This window comes from Macadamia integrifolia, chromosome 14 (genome assembly GCF_013358625.1).
Source record: "Macadamia integrifolia cultivar HAES 741 chromosome 14, SCU_Mint_v3, whole genome shotgun sequence".
Lineage (NCBI taxonomy): Eukaryota > Viridiplantae > Streptophyta > Magnoliopsida > Proteales > Proteaceae > Macadamia > Macadamia integrifolia.
The window spans coordinates 25,266,342-25,283,467 of NC_056570.1; the positions used below are offsets into that span (position 1 = coordinate 25,266,342).

At 38.3% G+C, this 17,126-nt stretch overlaps 1 protein-coding gene and 1 pseudogene across 1 annotated transcript; both read right to left on the reverse strand.

Annotated features, from left to right (window-relative positions):
• Positions 1 to 888: 888 nt before the first annotated feature.
• Positions 889 to 3,440, reverse strand: LOC122060758 (annotated as a pseudogene).
• Positions 3,441 to 11,864: 8,424 nt separating this feature from the next.
• LOC122060969 (GDSL esterase/lipase 7-like) lies at positions 11,865 to 13,887 on the reverse strand. The gene is made up of 5 exons (XM_042624104.1): positions 13,640 to 13,887; positions 13,265 to 13,395; positions 12,828 to 13,076; positions 12,500 to 12,752; positions 11,865 to 12,398 (listed from the first exon to the last, which is right to left on the reverse strand). Exons 1-5 carry the CDS (start codon positions 13,878 to 13,880, stop codon positions 12,184 to 12,186), a joined length of 1,089 nt encoding a protein of 362 aa, XP_042480038.1. The 5' UTR covers positions 13,881 to 13,887; the 3' UTR covers positions 11,865 to 12,183.
• Between the last annotated feature and the right edge of the window lie 3,239 nt (positions 13,888 to 17,126).

Below are 17,126 nucleotides of genomic sequence, written 5' to 3' on the forward strand. Positions count from 1 at the left end.
TGAAAATTAAGAGTTCAAAAGATATTGGAAAGATCTACCCCTGTGTTAAAAAATAAAAAAAAAAAAAAAAAAAAAAAAAAAAACAGTTCTTATTATGATTTTATGGTTTTACCCTTGGACCATACATCTGTATCGGTTTCGAAAGGGTCAAGATCGTTACCATTCTGATCTAGCCAATACTGACCGATAGAATCCAAGTTTAGGCTCTTTGGTGGATACCCAAGTGCGTTTGTCCATTGGAGGGCATAGGAAACATGATTGGTAAAAGTTCATTTTCCCTTATTATTTATTTATTTTTTTGGGTTAAAAAATGCTACCTGCTTGTGTGGCCACTGTGTCAATGCACAAACCAGCGGGAGGCTGTGCAAAGACATCTTTGGGGCATTTGGGCTGGGGCAGCATAGTATTTTTGCACACCTGTGTCTAGGTGTAGACACACATAAGTATGTAGCTTCTTTTTCTCCTCAACTTTTATGAAAAAGGGATCGTTTGTCTGCTTGACCATGATGGGGATAGTTTGGAGCCAAAATCATGAGTCTAAGAGGTATTTCAGTTGGTTTATAAATAGGGAAGATGAGTTCTATTCCATTTTGAGTAAATCATGCCTACGGCTAGTTAAGTGTATCGACACTTAAGAGACTTAACCGTTAGGCAAAGGGGCACATCGCAACCCATGAACACCCTTACTATCAAGGGAATAATTTCTTTTCTAAATCACTAGTTTCAATATTGCAAATTTTCACATTCTGTAAAAATTGTATCAACCTAATTATATATCTGGTTAATGAAGAATGTTGAGCCATGCAGCCAACTGTTAAATATTCACTGCACCTCACCGTCTCACCGTAGACCATTTTAACACTGTTATAGATGACTCATTTCGGCTACTAATTTTGAATAAAAAAAATTATTATTGAAATGACATAAAAAAATATTAGATGTCTAGGCTGCTATAAAGCATAAAAGATATCTATGAGGTTCCAAACCATTACATATATAAATAGTGCCTTATTATTTCTGCACGAGCTTCAGGATGTTTAATGGAGTACACCGGCTAGTACCAAAGAAGCAACCAGTCGCAAGAAGCAAGTTTGTGTGTTGAGATGGATGTGCTGTATCCCAGAAGACTTCTGAAGTCCTATTTACACAAGGTAGGACATCTTCTTGGCATAGATAAGTTGTATAGTCTATAACACAACATGGCCCTCTATTTGTGAACCCTGCAACGGTAGATTTCTAGTTAATTATTAGAAGATCAATAAATCAAGTTAATTAGTGGCAATATCTCACCATATATATAAGCGTTTTGGCTCAAGTCATAGAGGAATCCATAAATGTCTCCCAAAACAAAAGTTGAACCCTGGAGGCTAGTATTGAGTTCTTGTAACATATCTGGAAGGCCTTCATTCTAGAGAGATACTAACTGATTTTCATCCTCAGCACATCCACTTGTTAGGTTTTTGCGGTATAATTCTGCTGGTGTACACCCAAGAGGGGTGATATTGAAACCCACAAACTTCCTGGCTCCCAAATTATAAAGATCCTGCAATTTTATAGCCACAATTGAGATTAAATGTGACTAGAAAAGAGCTTAAATCAGTTTCAAAATTCAAGGGTTGATGTGTTTATGTCAGTACCTGTAAATATTGTTTGAGTTTCTTCAAGAGGATGCCTGAAAATTGCGCCGGGGTGTATAGGTGACTACTATTGTAATATGCAGGTAGAAGATAGTTTGCAAAATAGTCATTGTTTCCTATCTCTACCACAAAAATTGACTTGGATAAGTACTCCAAAAGCTCTTTCTTGGTTTTAAAGTTCTTGGGAAAGTAATGGTTAACAGTCTCTTCAAAAATCAATCTGTTTCTGCAACTCTAAATTCTTTCCCTGCATGACAAACCCAGAATCGAAGGTAAGAGAAATTCAAGATACTCTTCATATCTCCATACCTACTGCAGTTTAACATTCGAAAATTTTTCTCGAATATTAGATAGTCTATACTAATGTGAGCATTACCATTACAACATTAAACTAGGTAGCATTAGAACTTAGTTAGAAATGTTGTTACAAACCTCAATGTGCACACAATACTATGTTATGAAACTAGGTAGCATGGGAACTTACATATGATATTTTTCCTGTTTCTTGGAGGATGCCAGCTGATCCTGAAGCATAATTGATTCCAGTAACAGTTTTACTCTTTTGTGTCTTTGAAAGTCCCAAGTATGGAGGGACTAAAGGTAACCCAAGATTCTGAGCTGGTAATCAAAGTCACAAATCAATCAATATCTTATGAGAGAGAGAAGAGCGCGAAAAAAATCAGAAGCAGCTACAATTAGGATCATAAGACAAAGGAATGAGCCATGAGCCATGACCAGGTCATCTTACTCACTTACCTAAAAAATCTGGAAATGTCTTGCCATTAGTGAATCTGCCTGTTGGACCAACTGGAAAATCTATGCCATATGGTTTGTAATTCGCTTTTGCAGTTGTATTTAAATCATTATTGCCACTATCTACAATAGAATCTCCAAATATGTATAAGGCTGGGGCAAGGGGACTTGAGGACTTTGCCAAGAAGAAATGAGGAAATAAGCAAAGTGAGAGAAGGAACATAAGGAAGGTGTTAGCCATGTTTTCTTGAATTCTATCTGTCATGGATTTCCAAATGAATTTTTATAGGGAGAAGGAGAGAATTTTGATTATAATTCTCTAATCAATAATGAATGATGATTTTTCCCTCTTCTAATAGATTCAGGAGAGAGAAGATCTGAGAAGGATGGGGGGAATGGTGACCGACCACCAGATAGAGGCAAGCTGCGGAGGATTATGGATTTCTGGGGACCAGCGACCTGCCCTCTGCCTCCGCCGGTCTCTGATACCGACTATGTCGTCTCTGGTAGATTGGCTGAAAAGAATCACCCTATGGAGGAGGCGATCAATGCCGGAAATAAACAATCCAACACTGCTGCGATGAAGAAAACTATGTCAAACATAGACGATCTTCCTGATCCGATACACGGCGGAACCGTTACAAAGATCATTATTCCTCAGGAGGTGTACGAAGAGAAATTACAAACTTTCTCTTACGCCCTGATTGGGCGGGTTAACTTTCGATTTGTATCGATGGATGAAGTGAGGTTTGATGCAAAAAACTCCTGGAATTTGAAGGGCAAGGTGAACCTTGCGCCGTTGGGGAAAGGTTTCATCCTTTTCCGATTTGAAATTGAGGGTGACATGGCCTCGATGTGGAAAAGAGGACCTTTCAAAGTCAAAGGGCAGGTCATTCGATTCCAGCGCTGGCTGCCGGAGTTCAGCATTCATGATGATCCTATTCAGACCAAGCTGGTATGGATACGATATCCAGAACTACCCATGGAGTATTGGCACGAAAAAATTCTTCTTTCCATGGCCAAAGCCTCAGGTCGTGCAGTGGAGGTTGATAGAAGAATGCTGCATGGTACCATGGGCGGCCGAAGAGTGGAGGAAATCCAGGTCAAACGGAAGCAGCCGGGCAAGGAGGTTTACTTCTGGTTCAAACAAAGGATTATGTATGAAGATGATATAGGGAGATGCAATTTTTGCAAAAAATTGGGTCATGCTGCCGAGCAGTGCAGAGTCAAGAAAAATAAAAGCCGCCCTTCAGATATGGAAGATGTTGAACGTCCATCTTCTGGACACTTGCAGACGATGGCTGCTGAGGGTGGTGTGGACATGACCTCCTGCGAGATACATGAAAAATCTCCACATATGGAAGGTGATCGAAGATCCTCTCTCCATAAGGATACTTCCCCCTTTAGAGAAAATCTTCAAACGTTGCAAGATCTGTCAAATAAAGAAGGTCCACAAGTGGACGTTTTGAATAAATGTAATCTGGAAATATGTCTACATGCTCCACGCACCCAAGATAGAAATACCCATGACCTGCCCATGGTGGACAATCCCGTGGGTGGCGGATAGGGGACTGACTCCGACCCAGAAAATTCTGAATTTTACTCTTCAGAAAAAGAATCGCTGGCCTCCGAGACAGGCAGCGAAGATATGAAGGAGGGTGAGTCTCGTTCAGATTTTGGCGTGAATGTGGCTGAAGAAATTCATACTGCTAGAACTCTTCGCCCTCGCAAAAATAAAGTGATATATATTGGTGGTCAAGGAGGTCGACAGCAGGCCAGAGGAGGAAGAGTGGTCGCGGGTAGGACTGGGGTGGACCAGAGCATGTGATTACAGAAATATCTCCGTCTGGTCTAGATATAGGCAGGATAATTGTTCACCACTACGAAGTCGTAGAGCTTGACCAAGCTATCACAAGAGTAGAGGGCGATGCTAGAAGAAAAGGAAAAGCAAGTGCAGCGACAGGGCAGGCCTTGACCGTCAGGCTGTCCACAGGTCGTAATTTATAAAGATCCTCTATTGGAATATAAGAGGAATGAAGAAGGCGGTCGGCAAGCGCGCCTTGAGTGAGCTAGTTAAGAAGAATGACCCAGACCTTCTATGTATCGCCAAACCAATGGTCCCTGTGAGTGATTTCCCAAATTTATTTTTTAATAAGTTGGGATTTTTCAATAATTTTATTTTTAACAATAGAATAGGGAGAATTTCAAATTTATGGATTATGTGGAAAAGAAAGCTAGGTCGCCTTGTGGTGCTTTCAGAATCTTCTCAGCACATTACGGTTGCTTTGACTTGGGACCTCACCCAAATGCAAGTTTCCTTTGTCCATGCTAGCAGTTTTAGAGCGGAGAGAAGAGATCTATGGGTGGCCTTGGCTGTGGATACCCCTTACATTCCCACCCCGTGGGCAATGGTTGGAGACTTCAACGCAACCCTTTAGTCCCATGAAAAGAAGGGTCCAGGAAATTTTAGCTTGGGTCTTGCAGTGGAGTACATTGCAATGGTGGACTCTTGTCGCATGTCACAGTTGCCTTCGAGTGGGAGAAAATTTACATGGAGCAATAATCGAAAAGTTGGAAATGTCTTTGCAGTGCATGACAGAAGCTTCAGCAATGAGCAGTGGCTGACTGCTTTCCAAGATTCCTCACAATTGGTGTTGCCGAGAATAGCTTCAGACCATAGTCCGATTTTGATGACTTCAGTTTCTAGCCAGTGCCCTCCCAACTGCCCTTTTCGGTTCCACCAGTTTTGGATGGATCACGAGGATTTTAACAATGTGGTGGCATCGTCCTGGTCTGAATGGATTGCGAGATCCCCTATATTTGTTCTCACTTCCAAATTAAAGAGGCTGAAAGGAGTCTTGAAAACCTGGGTTCGATCAGCCTTTCTTCACATTGATAGAGGGGTGGAGGATGCGAAGACAGCTCTAAATCAGATTCATGACCAGATTGCGAGAGAAGGGATGAATGACCAGTTGTTTGCCTTGGAAGCTGATGCTAAGACGTTTTGGTGAAGGCCCTAGAATATCATGAAAAAATCTGGGCTGAAAAGGCAAGAATTAGATGGCTGAAAGTAGGTGATAGCAACTCCAATTTTTTTCACCTTTTTATCAAAATGAGAAGAAACAAAAATACAATCAGAGCACTCAAGAAGCCAGATGGAACCATGGTGGAAGGGAAAAATCAGCTAGGGGAGTGTATTGTTGACTTTTATGAGAGCTTTCATGGAGAAGTCCCTACAGTGAATCATGCTGATTTATTGGATAATATCCTAAAAGTCCTTCATCAAGTGGACTGCTATAGGCTGGATTCCCTCCCTAGGAACGAAGAAATAAGGAGGGCAGTTGGGAGCTGGATTTGAACAGTTCATCGGGTCCTGATGGATTCTCTGGTGTTTTTTTTCGCAGATGTTGGTCTATGGTGGAAGTGGAGGTGTGCAATGTTGTGAGGCAATTCTTTAGCACCGGCCATATACCCCACGGGGTGAATAACAATTTCCTAGTTTTGATTCCAAAGGTGGATGGATCTAACATGCTGGATAGATTCCGCCCTCTCTGTGTGGGCAACTATTTTTGCAAAATTATTTCTGAAGTCATGGTGATGCGCCTAGAACCCCTCCTTCATCGGCTGATTTTAGAAGAGCAGGGTGCCTTTCGAAAGGGGAAGCTGATACATGATAACATCTCGTGGCCTCTGAGCTTGCAAACTTAATGTTCTCAGACTAGAGGTGGAGGACTTGGTCTGAAAATTGACATCAGAAAGGCTTATGATACTATTTCTTGGTCATTCATTTTTTAGGTTTTGAGTAAATTTGGTTTCTCCACAAATGGATAAACTAGCTGCATCAACTTTTGATATCGGCAAAAATATCTATTCTTGTGAACGGAGGACCGCAGGGATTCTTCGGGGTGGAGCGCGGTCTGAGATAAGGTGATCCTATTTCCCCCATGCTTTTTATTATTGCCGAAGAAGTCCTATCCAGAAGGCTGTCGAGCCTGGTCCAGAGCAAGGAGCTCCAGGCAATTCATGGCCCTCGAGGGGCTGCCACTCCTAGGCATATTCTATTTGCGGATGATATCTTCATATTCATCAATGCCTCTTTGAGATATGTTCGTACTTTGAAAAACTTCTTGATGAAATACCAAGAATTCTCTGGTCAGTGCCTTAGCCTAGAGAAAAGCAAACTCTTCCTTGGAAAGATAGCCCCAGCTCAAAGGCAGATTATTGCTAATACACTTGGAATTCAGATTTGTAGCTTCCCGACTCAATACCTGGGTGTAGAAATCTTAAAGGGAAGAGTGAAGAAAGAGGCTCTTCTCCCAGTGATGGGCAAGGTGAAGGGACGCCTAGCGGGTTGGAAAAGCAACCTGTTATCATTGGCGAGCAAAATGGAATTGGTTAGCTCGGTCATTGCAGGTATCCCTAACCATAGCTTTGCTATTTATTGGTGGCCATCCTCCCTTTTGGCAACAATGGAAAGGTGGATGAGAAATTTTATTTCGACGGGTGAGATAGATATTGAAAGAAAAATTACAGTTAAATGGGACGCCCTCTGTAAGCCTAAAGAGGAAGGAGGCTTAGGTATCAAGAGGCTCAGAGACACCAACAGAGCAATGCTTTATAAATTAGTATGGAGAATCAAGCATGAGAAGTCGGCGGCAAGCTCTTTTCTTAAGGCTCTGTTCATTAAAAATGATGGCAGCTTTAAAAAGGGTGTTTCCTCGTCTATTGCCTTGGGGATCAAAAAGATTTGGAGCTTTGTGGAAGAGAATCAAAGATGGATTATCGGGAATGGTAATCTTGCAAACTTTTGAAAGGACAAATGGTGAGGGCTGAAGTCAGTGCTTGAGGAGCTTCAGATAATGGACTTGACTGCTCTTAGATTTAATGCCAAGGTGGGCGATTTTATTCATGGTGGAGAATGGGCGATCCCAGAAGTGAGATCGGTGGAGCTCACCAGAATATTTGATAAAATTAAGAAGATTAAAATTCCCTCAGGTGACTTAGAGGATAAGTGTTGTTGGTCATTGTCGACTCTGGGGTCTTTCTCTACTTCCTTGGCTTGGGAGGGTATCAGAAGGACGGCTAGGAAGGTTCCTTGGAGCTCTCTGGTTTGGCGGAAAGGCCTGCCTCCTAGGTTCTCTACCCTAGGATGGCGGCTAGCTCATGCCAAACTCCCAAAGGACGAGCAGATCAGGCAAAAGGGGATTCAACTCGCTTCCAGATGCGCTCTCTGCAACCATGCTGAAGAAAGCCTTAACCATATTTTCCTTAGCTGTTCTTTCGCGACCAAATTTTAAAAAACATTTGTTGAGTGCTTCGAGGTAAGATGGCAGCTGCACCAGTCTGTTGATAACCTGGTTCGATGGTGGAAGACCAAGGCCAAAGTTATAAACCTTAAGAGTTCCTGGATGATGGACTTTTTCATTATTGCAACAAACATTTGGTGGAAAAGGAACAGACGCCGTCATGATAATGATTACAGGGATGAGATGCAAATATTTGACTACAGTCGTCAAGAGCTCGGCCTTTGCTTAGGGAAGGAGAAGGGGGAAGTGAAAACTCAGATTGACGTTACTTGCTGCAGAAGACTGGGTTTGACAATGGAGGCTCACAAAGCATATTCCCCCTTGGAAGTTCACTAGTGCAAACCCGATCAAAACTGGCTGAAGGTTAATGTTGATGGCAGCTCTCTGGGGAACCTAGGAAGGGTAGGAGTAGGAGGGATTGTTCGCGATAATGAAGGTCAGGTGTGTGACTCTTTTAGTATTTTTCTAGGAATAAAAAAGATTTATGAAGCAGAGTTTGAGGCAGTCATGGAAGGAATTATGATGGCTAAGGCGCTGGGTGCAAGGGGCATGTGGATAGAATCTGACTCGGCTACGGTCGTTTCTGCGATCCAAAGAAACCATATCCCATGGTTTATCCTTCAAAGGTGGCTGGCTGTTCTCCCCTTCCTGGAATCAACCCCATGGAAGATATCGCACTGCTTTCGCGAAGCAAATCCAATTGCGGATTTATTGGCAAAAAAGGCTTCAAAATCTGAAAATTCAGAATTCTTGGTGTCTTTCCCTAGACACATAGCTGATTATGTAGAAAATGATATCCTGGGCAGGCATAGTTTTAGATTCTCCTAGGACGACGCTCTCTCTCTCTCTGCTGATGGCCATGCCGAAGGTGGAGATTGATAGTGGCTCTAGGGGCTTCTGCTTAGTCCTTGTTTTTCTTTTTGATGCACTCCTTTTCTTTTTAATATAATCATCTTTTAGCGAAAAAAAAATAATGAATGACTAGTCGCCAACTTCTGGTAGTTGAAATAATGTAATCAAATTGTGATTAAAACTCTTGTGTTGAAAAAAGCATATTAATTGATTAGAGAAGATAAGATTTCGTATTGAATTATAATTTCGTGCATAAAAGAAAGGAACTGTGTACATAAGGTATGAGATATTATCTTAGCTTGAACGAACAAGGGAACTCAATATTTGGTCAATACAAATCAAGGTTGCGAAAGTCCATACAAATTCCAAAATTTTCCATTTTTCTTGTTCACGGGTACCACGTTCTAAAGCTACCCCATGTAACATAAGTCGCCGCAATCAAGTTCTCTCCCTTAAAGATCAACTCAGACCTAATCAATTCTTCGAGGTCCCCCTTCCCCTCATTTTGGGGGCGGGGGGGTGTGGTTAGGGGATTTTGCACCTAAAAGGAAAAAAAAAATCTCCCATCCAATCAAACACCTGTGTAGGATCAAAGAGTAGGTCAAGAATGAAATACAAAAAAATAGTGCTTTGTATGTAACCATTGCTCTTTCGAATTTTTTCGAAAAAACTTTTGAATACACATCATATTATGTGTATTCGTATTAGTACCTTGAGATTAATTAAAGTAAGAACCCCATTTCATTCGTATACTATCAGGTATTTCGACGTAACAAGCCGATTTTTTTAAAATGAAAATTAATCTAACATAGTATAAAAGTTTGTCTTGTCTCTATTTCGTTGGCGTGTATGCATGATCTTCATATACATAAGTGTCCTTATCAATCCAAATGTGCAATATTGAAGTTTCTGCGATCCAAATATACAATTGAAAGTCTGCGCAACAACATAGCTGGACAAGAGAAACATTTCAACTACTGACTTCATATACATGAGTGTCCTTATCAACCTATGTGTAAATTGATATTTTTCTGTTTAAGATTTGAAAGAAAGAGTGGGACCGCTGTCATAGACACAGCAGGTGTGGGAAGACCGTATTGCTCGGGCATTGAAGATGTTTCCACGCTCCCTTCCATTATTCTACGTGCGACAGCGTAACTGGACAAGAGAAACATTTCAACTACTGATTATGTCTGAAATGGAAAACTTCAAGGACTTAGCATGTTGTACTGAGCGCCATTGTGAGGAAAGTAAAGTACTTGACTAATTCAAACAAAACGTGTAATTTAAGCCTACAGGAGTGGAGTTCTCCTAATTGAGTTTTGATTCATCAAATGGTAAAAGGGTAGACCTGATGCAACCGAACCTTCACTGTAGAAGCCAAATCATATAGACTTTATTTATTTTTATTTTTATGGAAAGAAAGAAATTAATTCAACAAGAAAGATAAGTTAAAGCATCAATTTCTGGTTTAGAGTTACTAATGGAAAACCAATTGTTCATAGCCAATATGGCTAAACTTTGCATGAGGAGGATCAAATCATTGTTAGGCCTCAGACAAAATATTTTGGACATTTAAAAGTATGGGTATCGAGCTCCAAGGTCACGATCCCATACAAAATTAGTTCTTCTATTTCTTTTGAGTTATTCTAGATGTTTTCCGTTCTCCATCCTCCATCTAAAGCTTGCTTTGTCCCATAAAGTATGTTCTGGGCGTTGACCTCTAAAGCTTGTCCTATCATCATATAATTGGGATATAATGAAACACATTTTCCTTTGTTTATAATGCAAGCAGCTCATGTAGCAATATTTTTTCTATAGTCGGTGACCGCTGAACTTATTAATTAAAACAGTTTCTTAATTAATATAACCCCATGAAAAGGGGGGAAAATTTCCCACAAATTCAAGCATTCTCATTCAGGTCAACCTTGTTCTTAGAAAACATATAAATGTATGGAAAAAAGAATGCTACCTGATCGCAAGCCCCTATGCCCACTCAAGACCACGTGAAATTTCATTGGTTGATGTGCTGGCACAGTTGCCATGCAACTAGTTAACGATTTATCTCCATTATAGATCTGTCCACTGATTTGGTCTATCCGCATATCTTGTCAAAATTTGTCAAAATCTCACTCTAAAAATGTCTGAACAAATAGCAAAATACATGTATTGGGGAAAGGGTGGAGGTGGAGAGGTGTCATTGATTTTGTATACATGTGCAGCGGAAACTGGGGAGAAAGAGAAGCTGAAACAGTAGGTTGCAATAGCAAAATGGGGAAAAATGAGATGGTGATTTGATTTTGCAGCGAAAAAATTGCCCTCACAGTAACGCTTAATAAGAGATAGCATAAGGGATTTTATTTCACACTGGACTGGTAGGTTCTTTCTCTCCTAATATGAAAAAGGAAAACAGAACCTTACCTCATCATGGTCCCCTGAACCCATGATTTTAAGTATCGGTATCAGATTGGCTGTATCATGCGATCCATAGTAGTTTGGCAGGTCTCCAGGGTAAAAGGGCAACATTCTATTTTCTTAAGAAAATTTAGGGTATTTTTTGTCGGAGACAAGTGATCCAATACTGATCCATTTCGATACCATATCGGTTTTGGGGATAGCCAATAATGGTTCCGAAACCATGCCTCCACCCTTACAGTTGGTTCCATAAAATGATGCCCCTTACAGTTGGTGCCATAAAATGATATCCTACCTTCTACGTGGATCCATGCATGCTCCTCCATTGGCTCATGTGCTGGCATGGAGGCTACACAGCCAGGTAGCAATCTTCATCCCATAAATTCTATTTAATGGTGTTGTTTAGTTTGAAAATATTAATATGGATTTGTTTTGTAATTTTTTTCTTTTCAAAAGTGATCATTCATCAAGTTTTCTTTTCAAATTCAGTTTGAGTCCAAGATGTGTAAATTCTGTAAAAAAAAAAAAAAATTACAGTATGATTAACTGACTAAGTGGGAGAATTTTAGAAAATTTCTGGATTAGATCCTCTCAGTCAGGATTGGCTGGTGAGGGACTAAAAGGATTTTCATTCTTGGATTCGATACAAGGAAATCATCGATAAGATAAATCTCTAATTTGGGTTTAAAGTATACTGTGATATATTCAAGGATCTTACAAAGATTGCCTTCCTATGATGGATTAGGAGACCTAAGGCTATATAGGAGACTGCTCTCTACCCTAACAATGACACATCAAATACAATAGATCCCATTACTTTTCCTATCAGGTTTGCTTAGGGGAGAGGTTCAATGGTCCATTTTCACCAAATCTGAAAATATTGATTGAGTTACACCCATATAAATAAGAAAATAAAGATTCATAATCTATCTAAAACAGAGATTAACTTAACTAAAGAAACCCTCTATACATATGTTGTAATGGAAGAAATTTATTACAAATTGGACTCTAATAAAATAAACCAACAGGATAAGGAAATAAATTAATAATAAAAAAACTATATATCCTATCTAAATCCCTCACAATCCTGGTTTTAAATAAACCAAAAATCTCCAATTTCATGGGTTGGTTTGGATTAAAAATTGGTTCAATGATGAACCAGACCAAACCACAAGAAGACTCTTTATCTTTCTTTTCCTTCTGGCTTCAAACTGCATCACTTATTGCTTCTGAACAGTGAGCTGCAGTATGTTTATTGGAGTACATTGTGTAGTACCATAGAAGCAACCTGTTGCAAACAAGAAGTTTGATTCTTGTGTTGGATGAACTGCATCCCAGTAGATATGTGTAGTCCTATCCAGGCAAGGTTGTACATCTTGGATGCATTGTGCAGTTGTAGTGTTTATAACACAACAAGGGCTTCTAGTTGTGAACCCTGCAACCATAAATTTCTAGTTTGTCATAGACTATTAGGAGACTAATTGATAAAGCATAATAGGGCCTTTTTTTTTTTTTTTCTCCTAACTTAATTAGTACCATATTTAGAAGGGTTTTGGTTCGAGTCATAGCTGGATGCATAAAATTCTCCAAGAACAAAGTTTGAACCCTGGAGGCTGCTTGTCAGGTTTTGTAACATATCTGGTAGACCTTCATTGTAGAGAGATATTAACTGATTTACATCCTCAGCACATCCACTTGTAAGCTTTTTGCTATATAATAAGGCCGGTGTACAACCAATAGAGGCGATATTGAAGACCAAAAACTTCCTGGCTCCCAAATGATAAAGATCCTGTGATAATGTATCCACAATTGAGATTAAAAAGAGCTTAGAAAGTCACAAGGATTTATGTGTTTATGTCAGTACCTGTAGACTTCGTCGGAGTTCTTTTAAGAGGATACCAGCAAATTGCGCGGGGCTGTATAGGTGACTACTATTGTAATGTGCAGGTTGGAGATAGTTGTTGAGATAGTCATTGCTGCCTATGTCTACCACAAAAATAGACTTGGATAAGTACTGTAAAAGCTCATCATTTGTTTTAAAGTTCTTGGGCAAGTAATGGTTAACAGTCTCTTGGAACAACTCAATCTGTATCTGCAATGCTAAATTCATTCCCTGCATGACAAATACATTTAGGTTAGAAATTCCAAAGAAATCATCTTGTTATGAACATCTCCAAGCCTTAATATGAGCAATTAGCATTATACCATGAACTTCACATACAATGTGAATTGTAAGTACAAATCTAAATTTTTGTACAAGTACTATGTTCATGAAAACAATTAGCATAATAATTAACTTACTATTGCGGATCCCGATTTTCGGAGGATCCCAGCTGATCCTGATGCATAATTCATTCCAGTAGTTGTTTTACTCTTTTGTGCCTCTGAAAGACCCAAGTATGGAGGTACAAATGGTAACCCAAGATACTGAGCTGGTAATCAAAGTCACAAATCAAAAAATATCTTATTAGGATCACTGGACCAAGGAACACAGTTTATTCTATAATGAAAATAAGGCAAAATTTACTGTAAAATCATTTTAGCTATTTCTCATCTTCTGCATGAACTAGAGCCCTCATAAGGTAAGTAACTGATGGGAATGATACTTGACCCATGAGCCATGAACAAGGCTTGTTGATGATCACTCTCTATTCTCTATCACATTTATCTACTTACCTAAAAAATCTGCACAAGTGTTTCCATTGGTGAATCTGCCTGTTGGACCATCTGGAAAGTCTATGCCATATGGTTTGTAATTAGCTTTTGCAGATGTATTAAGGAAATCATTATTGCCACTATCTACAAGAGAATCTCCAAATACATATAAAGCAGGAGAGAGGGGACTTGAGCACTTTGCCAAGAAGAAATGAGGAAGCAAGAAAAGTGAGATTAAGGACATGGGAAAGGTCATAGCCATGTTTTCATGAATTCTTTCATGAGTTACCAAATGGATTTTATAGTAACAAGGAGGGATTCTGTTTATATTTCTCCAATAAATAATTGAATTATTACAATACAATTTCTGGCATTATGTATTGGTGTTACACTGGTAGTTGTAATAGATTTTTAGCAATCACATTGGGTTTCTGACTGTGTTTCGAAAAGAAACAAAATGCAAAAGAATGGCTCCCACGTTGGTGCATGTTATTATTTTCCTTTCTGTCTGCTCCCCTAATTGAGGATTCCTCTATTAATTATATATTAATATATGTTTTAGGGAAGTGGTTCTTTGTTTGGGTTTTTATCTTTCTTTTTTTTTTCTTTCATTTAAAATAAGGAGCAAAGATGTCTTTTTACATAGAGAAGAAAGTGAAAAGCACATGAAAGAGTTGACATAGGTCGTATTCTAAAATGAATTCCTTTTCCCATATTTATAGAATGGCTTGATCATCGGAGGCTTTGTATTTAATTTCAGTATCTTTTTCTCTCTCATGCTTTCTATGTAAGCATTCCTCTTTCTAATCTATATGCATGGTAAGCCGTGATTAATCAAAAGATTATTGTCAATGCAACACCCTTAATATATTTAATGTGTCCTTAACCCAAAACGTATAATGCTATAGACTTAATTAAAGGTCTTTTTGCTAAAAAAATAATAATAATAATAATAAAAAGGCCTTCACCTTTGGACTTATTATAGGTTTTATATTTCGATATGGATTTTCATATAAGACAAGAAATATACAATAATAATTGGAAGAATAACATCATAACAGCCGCGCGATGAAAGCAGTCTAAACAAGATTTTTTTTCCTTTTTTTGCTTCGAATGAAGACCAGCTTAAACAAGTTTGAAACGATGGACAAAGACTTGTTCTTCACAAAAAAATTCCCCGTTTTGTGGGGTTGTTGGCGAGTAGAGGCAGGAGTTATCGATGCATGAAGAGATGATAACTTGGACATTGCAACAATGTTTGGGCTCTAATAAGGGTGTTTATTGGTTCAATTTTGATTTTTAGTTTGGTTCGATTCAAAATACAACATGTAGAAATAAATTGAATAGGAGCCTAAATCAACATGATTTGGTTATTCAGTTCCATATATGGTTCAGTACTCGGTTCATACTCTATTTAGGATTTAGGTACTCGGGCAAGCTTTTTACATCTTCACGAACAAAAGAAACTTGTTAAGCCATAATCCCCCAAACTTTTTCCGAACATAAAAAAAGAATAAAATTTATAATCCACATTGATCAAAACATTAGAAAAGAATAGATCCTACATTTTGAAACAGAGATCGGACTGATTTATTTCGATTCAATTTGATTCATTTTCGAAAGCTAATTTTGGTTTTGGTTTTTTATTTATTTATTTTTTCTATTCTTAGTGGCAAAATATCCGGAATAATGCCATTATTCAGCCCATTAGAAGTAAAATCCAGATCTGACCTGATCACTTGGTCCAATGTCCCCCTGAAAACATCATTTGGTTCATTCTCCGCCTTTTTTTTTTTTTTTTAATGCTTTCTATAATATAACTATACACCACATTATCCTTTGTATTAGCCTTTTCCTAGTCCCTTTTCTGTGCATTTATATTCAAGAATCTATTGTGGTAGAAAATAATATGACTTAGAAACTAAGGCAAATGGGGTCTTTCATCCCTAAATCAGATGTGACTTGTTTATTATTCAAATCCTCAGATTCTATGCAAGTTCCAGATCAAAATATTAGTTTTCTGCATTACACTAATTTGATTGCTTCCAATGTCAAATTGACCTAAACATCCACCATGATCATGAGTCATATCCTTTTGCTTGCTGCATTTGTAAAATACCATCTTGAAGTCTTCTTGCGACTGACCTGTTACATGGGTTAGGTGTGACTGCGTGTAACCGAGGTTTACCCTTGTACCTGAACCGTAAAATCGAACAAGTTCAAGGGGTTCCTTGTTAACAAATAAATAAATAAATAAAATAAAATAAAATATCATCTTGTAATATCCAAAAGGATTAAACAAAATTATGATATACAGTTTCAAGGTCATCCAGTAACTTCTGTAATTCAAACTTTGACATGAAATCTTGGAGGTTATGGCTTCAAATTTCTTACCTACGAAAATAGGGGAAAGGAAAATTAAAAGAAAAAAAAATTATAATCCTCTTAAATATGGTTATATATATATATATATATGTGTGTGTGTGTGTGTGTCCAAGAGTGTAACTCATGCCATGTCTTAAACACACTTAAAAGATAAAAGTTTAAATCCATATAGAAGGTCCACACCCTACTGACTATATTAGAAATAGGGAACAGCATTTCAACTAACATATCATCTGCCCTTCTCTATCAACTAACAGTCAGGAACACCCTTCTCTTCCCTTAGTCATGGTTTCAAGTATCAATATCAGATCAATTGGATCAGCCACTGCATCTCCCATATAGATTGGCGAATTTACTTAAAACCATGTCCCTAATTGTCATAATACTAGAGTATATGCATGATCTACTTGAAATATCTGCATAAGTGCTGCCATTAGTAAATCTGCCAGTTGGACCATCTAGAAGAAAAACTCTAAATATGTTTAAAGCAAGGGGTGAAGAGTCTAAAGCACTTTGCCAAGAAAAAATGACAAGCAAAGTGACAGTAGGGACAGGGTGAAGGTCTTACGCTATGTTTTCTTGAATTCTGTCATAACAAGCCAAATGGATTTTATAGGAACGAGAGGGTCTGATTATATTTTTCTAATGAATACTGAGGATATATTAGTATACAATATGGAGTTGTTGGGATAAAGTCATGCACAAGCAAATTGAGTAAATGGCTTTGTGTTGAAAAAAAAAATATATATATATATATATATAATAAATAAATAAATAAATATTGGCTTGATGACAAGTGGCTTTAGATTTTATTTATCTTTCTTTTTCTTCCACATGCTTCTTATGTAAGCATTTATCTTTCTAAACTATAGAATAAGATCACATTAGTAACTTGTGATTAATTGAAGTATCATTATTAATGCACTCCTCCTTATTATATAACATGAGTCCTAGTCAACCCAAAATGTGTAATACTATATCTAATCAAAGGACTGATAGGTTCTTAGTATTTTATTTTATTTTATTTATTTATTGTTAACCAAGGTGTCTGGACCAGCTTACGCACACCACGACTAATCCTCGAGGAGACTAGCACAGCAATCCATCGTCATGATCTCCACTT

Excerpts from the sequence above, each read along its gene's own strand:
- LOC122060969 (XM_042624104.1), bottom strand. The coding sequence starts at position 13,880 with ATGGCTATGACCTTTCCCATGTCCTTAATCTCACTTTTCTTGCTTCCT. Across the intron at positions 12,753-12,827 it reads AACTCCGACGAAGTCTACAG|GATCTTTATCATTTGGGAGC; the intron begins GTACTGACATAA and ends ACATTATCACAG. Across the intron at positions 12,399-12,499 it reads CCAAAACCCTTCTAAATATG|GGTTCACAACTAGAAGCCCT; the intron begins GTACTAATTAAG and ends TTATGGTTGCAG.